This window comes from Gracilinanus agilis, chromosome 3 (genome assembly GCF_016433145.1).
Source record: "Gracilinanus agilis isolate LMUSP501 chromosome 3, AgileGrace, whole genome shotgun sequence".
Lineage (NCBI taxonomy): Eukaryota > Metazoa > Chordata > Mammalia > Didelphimorphia > Didelphidae > Gracilinanus > Gracilinanus agilis.
The window spans coordinates 144,473,597-144,491,545 of NC_058132.1; the positions used below are offsets into that span (position 1 = coordinate 144,473,597).

Here is a 17,949-nt window from a genome sequence, read left to right on the forward strand (position 1 = left end):
TAAACTTGTACTATTGCTATTATTATTCTATTGGCACAGCCCAAAATAGGCTTCTAACTGCCTAAGTAGTTCTTTAGTTTTTTTGGAAGCATTTTGTAATTGAATCTACACAGTTATTGGGTGTGCTTTGGTAGAACGACCCCCAAATATTTTGTGCATTTTGTGGTTATGTTGGTCGTTTTTTATATTTTTACAAAAGATTTCTGTATTTTTTACCCAGAATTTATGAAAATCTGATCCTCATCTTAATTATAGGGATTTTGAAGGAGGGAATGTTTTCCTGAGGAAGAGCTTAAGTAATTGGATTCTCAAGTCTTCGTTTCCTATCTGGTAAAACTAGGCAACTTCCTGATCAAATTTCCCCTTCAAACTACATAAGTCTATGCTTTTCATACAAATCACTTTACATACAGTGGTAAAATGTATATTAGAACGTGTATTTTTGACAATAGAAGTTGAAAATTATCTGTTGAAATGCTACTTGGTTTCACACCGAGTTCAAAGACCAGAGAATTCAAAACCAAATGTAAAACACAGGATGTTTAAATCACCCTACTTATTTAACACACCAATTCCAAAAAAGCTGCCTCCCATGAAACTACTACTTCAATGCATAATTCTTTGTTTCCTGTGGTTTGTAGAACATTGATCAAAAATCTATGAATGACAAAACCAGTCTTTGAACAATGCCTAGCCTGTGGGGAGAGAGCACTTCCCTGAGGAGGAGCCAGATCTGGTCACTTTAAAGAAAGGGAAAACTCTTATTGTTTGTGCCTTTTTGAACAAGAAGACTTTGATGCTTTCTTCAGCTCAAGAAGATCCATCAATGACTTAAAAGCTCCCCAACTAACAGTGAGTCTCCCAAAGAGTCAACAAAGAGAGACTCTAGGCTCCACCTTTCTTAAAATGTATCCAAGAGAATAGAAAACCAAAATTCTTTGCTAATATGCATTTCCCTTAAGTAACAGTACATCTCAAAGCCGTCATCCTCATTTACAAAATGCTTTTGACTCAATTTTGATAAAGAATAATGACAACTAACATATTAATTTTAAATGCTACTATAAATACCTTGGTTGAATTCAGTTAACTTTTTTTAAATAAACAGGTAATTATCTCTGTCTAGTTTGGATGAGAAGTACTACTGAAGAAAATCAATCCAATTCATTAACATAATAATCATTTACTGTATGTAGTGTATTGTTGAGCCTGGTGGCTTACTGGAAATAGAATCTATATTACTTTTTTCTTGTCTCTACTACCATAAAAAACATTCACATTAGGAAAAAAACCAGATAATCACATCACGGGAGACATGTCAATATTTATCTTTATTTATTTTGAGTTTATTTTAAAGGTTGTGTTTTGTAGCACATCAACAAAATAATGTTACCCAGAAACATTAGTTTTCAGTCTCCTGTATCTTCTGTTTAATAGGAAGACCCTAATTTGGGATTAAAATGTAATATAAAAACATCTTCCTCAAAAATTCGAATCTTGTGTATGTCTCATGAACATAAACTAGAAAAAAATAATTGGTGTTCTTATCAATGTGGTGTTTGGTTAAAACAACATGATGAAGCAAGATAAAAATGACCAGATTAACACAAATTTCCAGAAGAAATAGCATTTTGGGGAAAGAAAGATGTCCAAGAGTAAAAACATTGAACTACCCACGCCATCATGTAAGTAACAGATGTACCTTAGACAGCTCCATTCCTGGGCCACATTGTTTGCAGGGGACACAGTTTCCAGAGCGATCCCTAAATTCTTGTTGTCTACAATCTCCTGTTTCAGACATTATTCTGTGCGGCTAAAAGAAAACACACACACACACACACACAGTTCAAAGTGAATTGTCCACAAAGAGACATCACACTAAAGTACCTTGAGCTCTTTGGAATATGAAGTTAAAAAAAATATTCATGGTATTGCTCTAATAAGGCTGTCTGACATAACTACTGTCACACCCAGAAAGGCTAATTGAGAAAGAAATAAAGCTCATTTTCACTTTTTGAAAAGAGGCCAATGTAGGATAGGCTCTCAGTAAGTCAATGAGCCTAATTCTTCGGGGCACTTGAAGGACCATTCTTTCCCCTTAATACAGAGGAAGGAAAAGTTTCTCTCCTTGGACCAAGTTTTATTCAGCTCCAGGGCAGAGCTGCTGGCTTCCCACAGATAATTTGGGTGAAAAGTGATATATTACATCCTTAGGGGATATTGCTGCAGCCCAAGGAGAATGTCTGGAGCCTAGGAAATGTCTAGCAAGGGAATGGGCATGCAGAGAAAGCTATTCTTCTGCTCTGGGGTTTCAACATTCTTCTGCTCTGTAAACTTCCAAGTTCACAGCAGTCTATTCTCTGATCTGCAAGTAAGAGGATACATTTGCAAATATAATGAATGTGGATGACCAGTTACACAGGGTTTTGCAATGACTCATTAGAAATTTCCAAGTGGCTTCGAAGTGACTGCTATTAGTTTTGCCCGAAGAAAGTCAGTCCTTGCCAAGTGTGCAAAGTGTACATTTTACCTAGAACTCATGAAAGAACCATATTTACTTGCCCGTAATGATTTTGAGTACTGGCTTCGGGAAATTATATCTGAGAATTAATGGATCAAAAGTTGGTATTTGTGAAGTGTTTTCAAAGTGCTTTACACACATGATCTCTTAAAGCCTCACAACCACTCTTTGAGGTAGGGGTGATTAACATGCCCTTTCCAATGGTGACAAAACTGAGGTTAAGGAAGAAAGGTTGAGTGACTTGCCCAGGAGCCCACAACTAGTAAGAGTCAGCAATAGAATTAGAGTCCGGGGCTTTCTGACTCCAACTCCAGCACTGTCTGCTATTCTCTTTCAGCCTTTTCTAGTTGGCAGAAAATGATTGTTTTTGAAAATATTTGAGTTCTTCAAAAGAAAGATATTATGTAAGTATGAAATTATATTGTCATCATTATTGAGTTCTCTAAATGATTTATTGAGATAAATAATACATTTGGGGAAGAGGAAGTCAAATGGGGAAATGTTTGGTAAAGGCAAAGAAGTTTCTACGCCTTTTCCAAAAGAGGGCTCATCCAACTTTAGGTCTGTGTAATAGAAAATTATTTAACTCAAATGTGAAGGGCTCAGGGAAAACCAGGACAAGAGGACTTGGCTATGAAATGAATTCTTTTTTATCAGACATCTCCTCAAAGTCAATAGTTATTTTATATTTCTTTCCTACCCGCCCCCTTGAAGAAGCCAGATGATAATTAATAATATCAAGGACTTTTTTTTTTCAAAATATTTTCCCCTTTAACACAGAATCATGAAAATCTGAAGAGACTGGGCTGTCCATATCTACTTGTTGGGCATAGTGCCCATGTAAGAGGCACTTAAGAAATGCTTTTAGGCAAAGACAGGGCAGCATGGCAGGGTTTGAAGTCCTGACCTGAGTTCATCTCTTGGTTCTGTTACTTAAAACATTTATAATCTTGGGCGAGTCACACTCCCAGCCTCAGTTTTCTCACCTGTAAAATAAGCTGGTTGGACAAGATCATCTTCAAGGTCCCTTTCAGCTCTCAGTCTGTGATCTTATGATGGATGAGCTATTATTTTGTCTAAGCCCACCATGCAGTAGAGACCTCTAACTTAGATGAAAAAGCTGTGTTTCAAAGACATTGAGAGAGAAAAATTCCACATAGCCTCCCTTTTTAACTGCTTATGTTTAACAGCTTTAATAGTCAGCAAATTTTTCATATGTCTACCTGAATTTCTCACTGTAGCTTAACCCCCTTTCCTCATACTCTGTCCTCCATGGAGAACAGTTACTATCCTCTGCATAATAACCCTTCATATATTCAAAGATCATTATTAAGCTTTGCTTTATTATGTCTCCAGATGAAATAAATTTCAGTTCCTTTTAACTTCCCTCATAGGGCCTATTTTCCAACACTTTTAATCATCTTAATGGTTCTCCTTTGAACCCTTTCCAAGTATTCCACAAACCTTATAAGCTGTGCAGTCGGGAACTGGAAATAATACTCTAGTCAGGAAGGGTCTGACTCGTGCTGAGTATGGCACATTTCTACGAGCCACAAGATAATTTATCATTGTCATGGGGCTAGAAATGTTGTTGCTCCAATTATTTGATTTCCTCTATTTTTCAAAGAAAAGAATTTAAACAATGCCTTCCAAAGGCAAGACTGGTCATTTCTGTTCACTTCTGATTCATTCATTTGTACTATGGAAGTTTAAAAAAAATGGAAAGACAAAGGAGTCTGAAACAATTCTAGAAAATACTCCAGTCTATTCATTACATTTCTTTTCTCATATTCAAATGAAAAAGTAGAATGAGATAGATTTACTTACCAAATGTGCTAGTACAAATACTATGGTGAATAATAATTCTTTTGGTGAGCTTCTAGATTCCATTTCTTTTGATGAACTATATTTCCAAGCTGAAACCAAAAAAAAAAAAAAAGAGAATAAAGAAAAAGCATTAAACTTTTTAAACATGATAAATGCATTTACTTTGAATTTTCTATTTGAAATTTAACAATGCATTTATATGTTATTATTTATTATTTTAAAAGGATCATTTATAAGTCAGCACAGACAAATGACCAAAGTTTATTTTGAAAAGATAAGAGTAAAAATTAAGGCTTTAGCTTGACAACAAAATTTTCTTGAAAACTTCGATAAGCATTAACTTCTTTCATTTTCCATTTTCTCTCTGAAATCACTATTGAGTTCAATATAGTGCACGCTGCAGACAATCACATATCAAACAGGGACAATGAAAGCTACTCCTGACTTCAAAGGCAATTCATTCCACATGCAAGGATGAACTTAGGCTATGCCTCTAGGATGTCAGAACAATCAGTTAATGAAGTCAGTGGAGTCAAACAACCAGTCAATTCACCAGTGAAAAAAAGACAGTCCAACAACTTGTTTGACTTGTCCATTTGGACAAAACAGTCAATGAGGTAAATCTGTACATTTGGCATTAGTGAAATCTGATGCCCACCAGAAGTACACACACTAAGTGTAAAATGAAAATTAGGGGAAAATTAGAATCATCGAATGTTTGGATTTAGAGCTGGAAGGTTCCTGAGAGGTGACCAAGCCCAGCTCCTTCATTTTACAGAGGTGGAAATTAAGGGACAAAGGAAACTAAGTCATTAAGGCTTTTTTTTAATTTGGTAAACCGGTTTGTTTCCATAAGCAACTTGAAGTTGAGGTACTGATCTGAGTAATCCAGAAAAAGAAAATCCAACCAAATTAAAGAGAAAAATTGAAGGATTATTTTGTAAAGCCAGTCAAGTTGACTAGATCACACCTACCCAGTGACAAACAAAAAAGAGATCTATTTAAGAAAAAATAATTGTTTAAAGGGTAACTCCTAGGCATCTATTTAGTTGCATTGTTGAAAAGTAAGTTGAGAAAGTCCAGGGTTTCTTTGAAACAGAGGTTTTAGAAAACAGATACAGAAAAGATGATCTTATGTGCTCTAACAAAGAACAAAGTTCATAGCCTCCTTCCAACTATCTCAAGCAAAACATCCTCTCTCTAGTTCTCCCCCTTCCCAAACAAAGTAAATTATACTAGCATATAAAGAAAAGCCAATCTTTGAGCTGTGCTTAGTTAACCAGGGGTAGATCAACAAGACAGCATAAGTGTCTAAGGCAGAATCAAACTGTCTGTTTTCACAAGTCAGAGTGGGAAAACCACTGGGGAATTATTTAGTTAACTCTTAATTTTTCATCAGAGATGGAGATAAAATAATTTAAGATAATCTAGAGCTTCACTTAAAAAGCCTTTAGTGAATGTGTACTGAGACGAGTAGGCCATTGCTTTTATATCCAATACTAAAATCTATATATTTACATTAATGCTATAATTATTTAATCATTCAGTTCTTTTAAGATTAGGAACACACAGGCTATAAAAACAGAAAAAAAATTTACAGTGCCTCAAAACTCCTTTTCAGGCTTATTTACATTTTGTTAGGATAACAGGATTATGGATTTAGAGATAGAAGGGATGGGGAGATTTATCAAACTTTTCATTTTAAAGAGGAGGCACCTGAGGTCCAAAGAGATTGACTTATCCAAAGTCATTCAAATAAGGTAGCAGAACCAGAATTTGAACCCAGGGCCTCTGGCTCTAACCAGGGTTCCTTTCATTAACTCACATTGCTAAAAAGTACCAACGATAGTTAGTAAGTGATGGATTTCTAATAACAAAAATATTTGTCACTCTAAATTTGAAAAAAAAATTAAGGATAAAAACTTTAAACATACATGTAAAGATCCTAATATCAAAGGGCAGAGTTTGTTAATGTCTACATAAAATGAGAGAAAGGGATTGATAAAGTCAATCAAGCAAACATCCACTTAGTATAGAACACTACACTGGGTTCTGAGAGAAGCTTATAAATAGCATCTATGGGGGAAAAGCAAAAAACCAAAATATTAACAGTTGTGAACATTGATATCCAATTCAAAAACTTAGCTTTGGCTTTTTAGTTCTTGAAAGCGAATAAGAATAACAACACACACACACACATAATCCTCCATCACAGAAATGATAGATTATATGATCCAAAAAAGATTATGCCTTATTTTAGATGAAATTTTTCTTTAACAGGAGAGAATAATTTTTAAATGCTGGTCTCATAGGAAATATCCTCTCTTATTTCATTAACACATGCCAAATTGGACCAAAATAGAGAGTTGAAGAAAGAATCCAAAACTAGCTGTCTCATGTCTAACATTTTAAGGGACAGGCATTTCTCCCAACAAAGAAAATTTTCCAGTAATAGCACTGGAAGAAAAAAAAAAAGCAAAGCAAAACTCCATTTTATTTTCTGATTCTTTTCCTAGCTCTATCATGTGATCTTGGGTAAATCATTTTTGTTGTTGTTTGGTTCTTTTGATGTGTCTGACTATATCTCCATTTGAGGTCTTCTGGGCAAAGATATTGGAGTGGTTTACCCATTTCCTTCCAGTTTATTTATGGATGAGGAAACTAAAGCAAACAGGGTAAAGTGACTTGTCCCAGGTCACACAGCAATGCAGCAAGTAAGTCATTTAGCATCTATATACTTGAATTTCCTCTATTTTGTTTTATTTTAAAACCCTTATCTTATGTCTTAGAAAAGATATTAAATATCAGTTCCAAGGAAGAAGAGTGGTATGGGCTAGGGCTAGGCAATTGGGTTTAAGTGACTTGCTCAGGTTCACACATTTAGGAAGTATCTGAAGTCAAATTTGAACTCAAGACTTCTTATCTCCAAGACTGGCTCTTTAACCCTGAGCCTTCTAGCAGCCTTGCTTCCTCTTCTTTAAAAAGTAGGGAGACATTCCTATTTATTTCATCCCTAATTCACTATATTATAGTGAGGTTCAACAAAGATAATGCATGTGAAGATATTCAGAAAATTATAAAGAGCACTACAAATGTAAGGTATTAATATTAGCGCTATTTGACAGGCAACCCGATAATTTCTGCTCCCAGGGGACTAGGAACCAGAATAGAATCTCAAAAGTGAAGTGATCACCTAAGACTCTAAGACTGAATTTTGGTGAAAGGATATGGGATCTCAAGTCTGAGAACTTGGGACCAAGAGGGTTCTGCCATTTAACTATGGGAACTTGAATGGGTCACTCTACTTCCTTATTCCTCAGTTTCTTCATATGAAAAGTAAAATAAATTCACCTGTACTTTCTGTTCTTTTTTGGGTGGTATAAGTTTATTAAAGAAGCATTTTAACAAATGCACATATGTAACAGGAGTAATTTAATTTTTCATAAGATAGTCTAGTCAAGGGACATTTTACAAGTAATTCAGCTCTGATGAGGTGTCATGAGTATGAAGTTGAGTTTCCTGGAATAAAATGAAATGCAATATGAATTTCTTTGGCATTCATAACATGGGGGAAACTGGGTAAAAAAGTCAAGCATTTAAGTAATAATATTAAGTTTAAAATGAAGCAAAAAATTACATTTCAATTACTGAAATGTCATTAAACTTCTAGACATCTTTCTCAATGACTATTAAAATAACTCTTAATATTGTTCAATGTTCAACTGATGAATCATCAAACGTGAAGTTATAAAGAATGTCATTAGGCTTAAGAATGATGATGATTATGTGTAATTGGGAAGCTGGTTAGATGTACATCTGTGTAGGGGTATAAATTCATCCTATACAATGTCCCCACCATTGGTCTAGAGTAGTGATGATAAACCTTTTAGAGATGGAGTGCCAGGCCCTGCCCCCACCCCACCCCTTCCCTAGACTGAGTGCCATACCAGCCACCTCCTTACCCCAGACAGGGAAGGGAGGAAGTGCTCCCATTGGGCTGCTGGCAAAGGGCAAGGTGATTAGAGGCACATGTGGAAAGGGGAAGGAGAATGGCCCAAGCTCTCTGCTCCCCTCCAGGTCTGCCTCCTGTGAGCTGCTCACCTTCCTCCCTGTGAGCTCCCATTGGGCTGCTGGGCAGAGGGGTGCGTGATGTGAAAAAATGTCATCAGGTGTGGTGGAGAGGGTAAAGGGAGCAGCTCTTCCCAAGTCCCTCTGCCTTTCTAATAATGAACTCTGGGGTGGAGCGGGGGGAAGGATGTCCCATGTGTCCAAAGAGAGCACTCTACCTGCCATCTTTGCCACCTGTGCCATAGGTTTGCCATCACTGGTCTAGACTTATTTTTTTCTTTTTTAGTATAACCTTAGTGGGGCAACTAGGTGGAAAAGTGGATAGAACACTGGTCTTGGAATCAGGAAGACCCATATTCCTGAATTCAAATCTGGCTCAGACACTATCTTTGTGACCTTGAAGAAGTCACTTAACCCTTTTTGCCTCAGATTCCTCATCTATCAAAGGAGCTAGAGAAGGAAATGGAAAACCATTCTAGTATTTTTGCCAAGAAAACCCCAAATGGGATCACAAAGAGTTGGACAAGACTGGAACAACTCAACCACATTATGACCTTTGTAAGGAACAAGTATTATTGGTATGAGGGAGAGAGGATATTTAATAGTAATGATTCAGTTGTATTCAAGGCGCATGGGCAGATGAGAATGGAAATGTCAATGAGTGGTGGGTATCATACATACTCTAATTTCTTGAAACCCTGTTGATTTCCCAGTACTTTATGTTGGAGGAACAAAGGCAATGGTGAGCACTCTTGGTCCTTGGAAAGAACTTTTTTTTTCCTGAAGCAGATCCTTCTGACCATGCTTTGTTGCTTCTGCTATGTACTTGTCTATCTGCTATTATACTAATCACTCACATCAAAAAGAGAATAACTAGAAGATTTTTAGCTTACACAAGCCAGTATGTAATCATAACAACAACTAGTATTCATATAGTACTTTAAGTTTGTAAAATATCTCATTCAATCCTCACAATGCATCTGGGAGGTAGTGGCCATTATTTCCCCTACTTACAAATGAGAAAAATGGGACAGACAGGAAAGTTTAAGTGATTTGCCAGGGTTATAGAGTTGGTATAGGTCTAAGGCAGGATTTGAACTCATATCTTCCTGCTTTCTGCAGTGTGCCATCTAGCAACCTATTTCTTAAGGTATCCAGGCTACGCGTCTTGATCAGTGGATGGTATTGCATATATTTCCTATTTCCACAGCTTCTAAATGGGCAAATCCCAGGGCATTTTTAAAAAGTATGCTCCCAAGTCCCTTATCTAAATATACAAATATCTGTAATACCATGTTAGCTGCCTATGATAGGGTAAAGGAACTTAACACATGTTTCTTGATGACTGATCCCCAACTCATGTGTAAAGAGCTCAAGTATTCAAAAGAGAGCAAAAGTCCTAAAGCTTAACATTTACCTTTTTTAAAAAATGTTAACACACTTTACCTCATATTCCTCCGATTCCCTATTTCCAAGAACGACTTCTATGTACAATTTTGCCAAGAACCCAAAACGTGGATCTTAAAAGAGTATTTCAAATAGCCTGGATAATTTTTCAGAACAAGTCACTTATTTTATTTTATTTTCCATCCCTTAAATAAAAACCACTTGATTTATTAGCCACCAGATGCAGCCCATGCTGGAGGTAACCGTTTTCATGTAATAATCATATATTAACTTTATAGAATGAAGCCATATTCATCCTTTACATTTTTTCCAATATGCAATAACCTGAAACTTTTTAAAAAATCAACTTTAATGTAAACTGGCATGCTCACAATTTATAAAAACCAGGGTTGAGGTAAAGCCAGTGCTATAAATGCAGGCTTGAACATTTTAATACCTAGACTGTAATCATAAATGGATTAAAAACAAATGTCAGTACTAAATGTCAAGTGATGCAAAATGGATCATAAATATAGGGTACTCCTATCTTCAGGAGGGATTACAACCACCAGCATCTCCTATGGGCTATACTCTTATATTTTAGCTTTCAATTTCACTCTATTCAGCTACAAAACGTCCTTGTGGCATTGTGTGTCTGGCAAATCTGTTTGCAGCCCAGAAACTCTTATAGAGGTGTGCTGTGTTACCCATATTGACGTTGGCCTGGAGATGGAAATGATTTTCCTTTTTGCAATCATGAAATATTTTCTACAAGCTTTAAAATTTTCTGCTGCCAAATGCAATATCTTCAAACACCCAAAGTTCAAAATGTTAAAACCTAATGTCAAGCTCCAAAAAATCATGCCATTTGGGAGGTGGGGTGGAATAAAAAAGGACAGCAATTTCGAGTCTAGAGCCTCCTCCCTATTACCCTACCCCCCAAATGATGAAAGAGTTTCATGGGTTAATGAGTGGGTATCATTTTTACACTACAGGACACACTGATGTTTTCAAAAATGTTGCTCAATGATGATGGTCACTAAAATATCATAAGAATTTCTAAACCTGCCTTGTAGATCTGTGCATTCTAAATTTGGAGTAAATATAAATTTGAATGAGAAAGGAATTTCCCTTCTTTTGAAGAAAACTGTATTTCACCATCCTCCAAATATAGCTGTCTAAACTATTCTTTTAAAACATATCCTAAAGAGATTACAATAACTTCTTTCATAACCCACTACAGTCTCTCATTTCTCCAGGCTAAATACTCACCATTCCTTTAAAACCTTGACAAGCTGATTGAGGAGCCCCTGTGTAACATTCACTCAGTCTGATGAGTGTTTATGCCACTTAGTTTCAAATAAGTGCTGGTGCATTTTTTTTTAAACCCTTACCTTCCATCTTGGAGTCAATACTGTGTATTGGCTCCGAGGCAGACGAATGTTAGGGGTGGACAATGGGGGTCAAGTGACTTGCCCAGGGTCACATGGCTGGGAAGTGTCTGAGGCCGGATTTGAACCTAGGACCTCCCGTCTCTAGGCCTGACTCTCACTCCACTGAGCTACCAGCTGCCCCATGGTGCATTTTTATCTCAGGTAGAAAAATCTTTTTAAAAGACTGTTGACTCATAGGCATGCCTTTTAAAAGTCACATGGCATAATATGTCAATTATCCTAATTTTTATTGTCAGCATTTCTGAAAGCTAACAGGCTTTGAATGAACTGTAATGGAAAAAATACATTGTGCAAATTGCCTGTTTTTTTTTTTTTTATTTTTCTGTTCAGCTTTGAAGTTTATTTTCAAATCTCTAAATACTTAATGATAAATTGTCAATGGGCAAACTTTTTTTCACCTGCTTTTATAATGCAGGCCAATGCTCTGAGGAAAGTGCTTCATTTAGCATCAGAACCATTTACTGCCTGTGTGACTCTGGATATGCCATTTCCACTCTCTAGTCCTCAGTTTCCCCATCTATAAAAAGAATTTGCCTAAATGATCACCTTTTGAATTCCTTCCAGCCCTAAGTTTAAGATCCTATTATTATCTTGCTGGAGAGAGGCAATCAATTCACTCAGTTGGTAAGGTCACTTATTCTAGGAAGGCATACTTACTTAAAATGCATTAAGTGAAATCAAAACATGATTTTTTTGCTACAATTTTGAATGTTTTCCTTTAAATATTTGTTCATTGGGTTTAAAATAAGCTAGGTTTTTTCAAACATTAAAAAGTGATTTTTCTCAGTTAATGAAGGTATAGGTTCATTCCTTTAAATAAGTTTTAAAATCAAAAGCCAAATTCTATTCTAACCTGAAAGCCATCTCTGATTCTATTCATGTGAATGAATGCAACTTGTCATTTTTGAGTAAAAGTTTATTCAGCAAGCTGTAAGCTTATACATAAAGTAGAATTATAAATGAGATAAATTATATTCATCTAGTGTGGGCAGAATGTGGCTATTACAAATTCTACAATCACTATAAACTACAGGTCATAGTGATATGAAATGATTGGACTCTTTCTTTCTAAATCTTAAAAGATATTAAGCCTTATCCAAATGTAAGCCACAATCCTAATTCGATTCCCTTATATAAGGGACCTTATCAAGCTAAAAAAGGAAAGACAAATTTTTATGTTCTAAAGTTCAGATTCAAGTGTAAGACTAATTTTAAATTTCTGTAAAACTGTCTTTTAATGAAAGGAATACATTACTTCATGGTTATTCAGAAATATACAAACAATAAATCAGTTACTACTTACTATATAAAGGAAATGTGATAAATTCAATTAAATTATGTGCCAAAATGGTGAATAAGGTATATTCATTAAAGCATTCATAAATAGCTATAAGTAACAGACCACTACTGCACATATAGTAATAATTTCACATTAACCTTCAAGGCAAAGAAAAAAATACTTTGAAAAGAAGACAAATTTCATATTAAAAGTCACTGAAAATACTTTAAAGGCTAAATAGGTGAAAAGAATGTCAACAAATGGCCTTATAACGGTCTCATATTCTGTATTAATGATGACTGATTAAAGTCATACCACCCACACCTTTCTGGAATTAGTTCAACAATGAATTGTGACATTAAGCAACCAAATATTTTCATCTTCTGTCTGATTCATGCTCATTATTTTCCTCTCTCTATCTCCCTCTCATACATGTCATTTTATTTTTTTACATAGGTCTTTGCACCAAGCTATTGATGAATAGTTGAGAGAAGGACAACAGCTTTTGGCAGTAGCTATCAATTGCCAAATCTAAACACCACCTGAAAATTGGTCAGTAAGTGACATATGAAACTTCACCTACTTGAGAAACATAAAGTAGCAATGGCAATACCTAAGATATATAGTGACCTGCACACCATAAAAGATGCAGAAGAAATACTTCACTAATGCAATATAATTCACTCTTTGCAAAACAGTATCTTATCACAAAATAACCACATTGAAATAAGTTCTTCAGTTTATGCATATCCTCTTTAAGAACAATAGTTGCTGTTAACACAATGGAATCTTAATCAAATAATACTGTTTCAAAAAAAAGAACACAACATAGCCAATAAACACTTATTAAGTGCCTTCTGTGTGCCAGTCATTGTGCTAAATAAGTGTGAATTTTATATAGATTATATAGATATATTTATATAGATTATTGCAATTAAGAAAAACCTGTATTCTGTATCCCGTCTGCCGTTATTGTTTACAAAATTAACTTTCTGTTCATGCAAAAAAAAGTGATTCTATTAAAGATTTCTTACATGCTAAAAAGAGGCAAGGTAAAAAGATCCTTATAATTAAGGCAGTTCACTCATTTCAACTCATCCAAACTTTTATTACCAAGGTCATAATTAACTCTATGTTATATTTGTCCACAGAACACCAACAGCAAATGTAAAAGAACTTACAGGTTGGATCAAGTCTTCTTTTCTCTTTTAAAAAGGAGATAGGGCAATCACAAATCTGTTAAATTCTCTCTACAGCTTTTTTTTTTTTTTACATTAAAGCCCTTCATAAATGTCAACCTTCAACAGAAAGGATAACCTATGTTTATGTAACATTTATGAGGTTTTTGAAAGCTCCTTCTACTTTCCTCCCCCGCTACAATTCTTTTCTGCGAGTGCAGAGAATAAATTTGTTAATATGAGAGGCTGTTTCCAGCTGCTAAAATCAGAGGGCAGCTCATCAATCCTCAATCCCGAATACCCACAGGAACAAGCATCTAGGTAACTCTAGCGTGCGGTTATTTGAGGTTATTTCCGAGGTGACCACTAACACAACAGAAGCCACGCGTTTGGAGACAGACACTAGGCAATATTCCCAACTTTTTTCTACCTCTTATCTAAATCTTGGAGCACACAACAAGGTCCCTGGGACATGCCTATGCTTTTTAGAGAGTCGAAATAACCTTCCCTTCCAGAAGAAAATAAAGTTTTTCCACTCCTCTCTCTGGCTCCGAGGTGCTTACTTGCCTTGCCAAAGTTAGAACCCACAGCTGAAAGACTCAGTGATCCCCTTGGCCTTCCTCCCTTCCCAAAGCGCCCTGCTCTCCAGCGCGCGCGCTCACCCTCTCTCCACAGCTAGCCACACTCACACCTTTGGCTGCACAGGATGCGCTCTCACCCCAGGCGATCATCGGTCAGCGCTCGCCTCTCACGGACAGAACAGCCCCTCTCCTCTGGCCCTGCATCCAAGAGTTGCTTGAGGGCGAGAGAAGACCCCTGGGCAGCAGCTTAAGCGAGGCGCCCATCCTGGGGCGGTTCACCTTCTCCAATCCTTGGAGGCCCCTCCCGGAGCGCTCTCCTACTTGCCTGGCTCCCTGCTTCCCCTCCGAGGCCCGCCAGAGTCAAGCACCATGCAGTCGGCGCCAGGTTGAGCTCCTCTAGGCTAGAGGACAGCGGGGTTCGGTGACGGAAAGGGTGGCCAGTCCTGGGCACTCGGCTCTGGAAGCTACTGCTCAAAACTATTGCCTCCGCATGGCGCACTACCGTAGCCCGGGCAACAGCAGCCGCCACTGCCACTGCCACCGCCTCTGTCTCCCCAAGTCCTTCCAGCCAGATATACGGAGCAGCCCCGCCCTCCTCTCCTGTCCTCTCCTGCCTCCTCCTCTCCTTCGCAGGCCCAGCCCTCTTCTTCCCTTCATAGCCAGCTTGGCCTCTCCAGAGACAAACCTTCTCAGTAGGGGGCTGGCTTCACTAGACACCCTACCCCCTCCCAACCCCCACCCCCGCCCCAGCGTTTTACACTTCCATCTCTGCTCAGCACCTAGGCTGATGTCCTGATTTGCTCCAGCCACACAGACTGCCATCGGAAGCCCTAGCAACAACTCACCACTGTGACAACCATGGGTGAGGTGAGTCTTGTGCCCTCCTGCCAAAGTTTGAGAGGGTCAGCAATAACCTCCCTCCTGAGACCCTTGTGGAGGCACTGGAGTGGCCAGCTGAAGGCAGGAAGGTGTTTCAGGTTCTTAGTGAGTGAGAAGGAAACACGCATTTATTAAATACCTATTAGGTACCAGACCCTGTGCCCGTCACAGATATTTTGTTTGAACCTCACAATAATCCTGGGAGTTATTAAGAACCCCATTTTCCAGTTGAGAAACTGAGGCAGGCAGAAGTTACTTGATATGCTGAGTCACACAGGTAGGAAGTATCTGAGGGTAGATTTGAATTCAGGTCTCACTGACTCAGGGTAAGGGCTCTACCACTTTTCCCACCTTGCTGTCTCTAGGCAGAAGACTTCTCTTCTGCTCTTGGCATTTCCCCTATTTAATTCAACAAATATGTATTAAGTGCTTACAGTATGCAGAGAACTACTAGACATTGGGGGAGGTAAAATGGTAAGGAATAACCTCTGCCCTCGAGAAGCTCATAATTTAATATGGACAAAATACAAACACAAATAACTAAGTATAATTAAAACAGCCCTTTCCCTAATTCGGCTACTTTTCAAAAAACTCCTCAGACTTTCCTTTGCCAGGCTTCAGAACTCACTACTTTATGGGTGCTATCCTAGTAGACAGAGCTCATGTTTTGAATTTGGATATCCCTGGCTGAGGAAAGCCTCAGTATGCAACCCCTATAGGTACCATGAAAGAGGGGTGTCACAGTGGGTCAGGAACCTCAGTGTTCACTCCAAAAATATTTTTGAGCATCTGTTATAAATGCATGGCCCTGTGCTAGTGCTTGGAGATGATCCAAAGGCATATCTATTCTAATATCTGGGTGGTACAAAGATTAGAGCACTGGGCCTAGAATCAGGAAGACTCATCTTTCTGAATTAAAATCTGATCTCAGATACTTCCTAGCTGTGTGACCCTGGGCAAGTCTTTTTTTAGCCCTGTTTGACTCAGTTCCTCATTTGCAAAAGGAGTTGGGGAAGGAAATGGCAGCATTCTGGTATCTTTGCCAAGAAAACCCCAAATGGGGTCATGAAGAGTCAGACTGGCCTCAACAGTAAGACTAGCATCAGAAGTTCTCAAGATGATGTTTATGAACTGGGTAGATTTTTTTAAATACTGTGATAACTATATTTCAACATAATTAGTTTCTTTTGAAGCCCTGTGTATTTTATTTTATGCATTTAAAATATTATTCTTTGATTTCACCAGAGTCCCAAAGGAGTCTAATACATGTGTACCAATTAAAAACCCTTGCACTAGCTCCTTAAAGCTTCATGCATGCTAGTATTTAATTTTAGGCTTTTTGAAGTCAAAATTCATACCTTTACTATTTTATTTGTGAAACACACTCGTCAGAACAGTGCTGGACCCCATAGTAGGTGCCCCCATACCTGGCATGTATGCTTTTCTCATCGCTGCTTCCTGGCATGCTTTGAGATTCACCTGAAAATCTACCTTTTGCAAGAAGCTTTTTCTTAGTTCCCCTTAATTCTAATGCCTTCCCCTTCTAGGTTACTTACAATTTATTTGGTAAATAGCTTGTTTTTTACATAGTCGTTTGCATGCTGTCTCCTCCAATAAAATATGAGTTCCTTGAGGATAGGGACGTCCCCCAGTGTTTAGCACAGTTCCTGGTAAATATCAATCATACTGATTGTCTAAATGTTTGTTGAGTCACTGACTGCTTGACCAAAGATGACATCCTGATTTACTACTACCATGCATGGAAATGGTGAGAATTCTGAACATCCCATCATAATTATTTGGCTTCTGAGGTCCCTTTCTCTTCTGAATCCACCATCTTATGATAGAGATAAACCCCTGAAAAGCCATCTATAGAGTCTAATTCCCTTATTTTACAGATGAGGAAACTGGGCTAAGAAGCAATTTTTAAAGGTCACACAGAAAACAAGTATTAAAAAGGAAATTTGTACTCAAATCCTCTGATTTGAGTCATTGCTCTTTCCACCATCCCTGACTGCCTCTCCTTCATTTATAGTGTATTAAGCAATTTCAGATATGTAACCCATAGCTCAGAACTATAGCTTCCTGCTATGGAGGACCAGAGTTCAGCCTCAGAAAATTTTCAATAAGTATATCAGTCTGCCTCTGCCCCCTGGAGCTCAGAGAACATTTGTATCTGGCTAATTTCTAGCTTCAAGGTATCCTTATTTCCTTTTCAAACTCTAACAAGGAATCAAATATGGAACACAATTACATTCAATAATGAAAACAGGAAGTACTTGTAGGGTAATTCATAGAGAGTCAAAGAGCAACTCCTTTAGTGAATTCCATGTACTCTAGGGACCTATATTGTGCCCATAAACTTATGGTAATAATACCCTAAGATTAGTTTCTTCCCACTTTACCTCCCAGAGAAGGAACCCTCTCCAGACCTTCACAGTGTACATCACTCACAGTTCCACTTAAGGCATAGTGTAGACTTGTTCTTCCACCTTCTGTCTGTATGCCTCATTGACCAGCCCACCTCTGATCCTTGTGTGGATAATCTTTCTTCCTTGTTCCAGAATCAGTTCTACCATCGATTTTGAACCAGGACCCCCTCTGGTTAATCAAAATACTGTCTTATTACTTTGCTACTGCTAAATTATGGACCTAAGTTGTTCATTAATTTTCAGCCATGTCTGACTCTTCATGCCCCTCTTAAGGTTTTCTTGGCAAAGCTATAGGAGTGCTTTGTCCATTTCTTTGTCCAGCTCATTTTAAGGTGAGGAAACCA

The 17,949-nt window shown here is 37.6% G+C and overlaps 1 protein-coding gene across 1 annotated transcript in view; it reads right to left on the reverse strand.

Moving 5' to 3' along the window:
* The window catches only part of TNFRSF19 (TNF receptor superfamily member 19), a 67,511-nt gene extending 53,067 nt beyond the window's left edge, over positions 1-14,444 (reverse strand). Inside the window, exons 1-3 of the mRNA XM_044668970.1 lie at positions 14,405-14,444; positions 4,349-4,437; positions 1,703-1,813 (exon numbers count right to left, since the gene is read on the reverse strand). Coding sequence (XP_044524905.1) covers positions 1,703-1,813; positions 4,349-4,437; positions 14,405-14,444 — 240 coding nt within the window. The remainder of the gene's footprint in view (positions 1-1,702; positions 1,814-4,348; positions 4,438-14,404) is intronic.
* Positions 14,445-17,949: the final 3,505 nt, after the last annotated feature.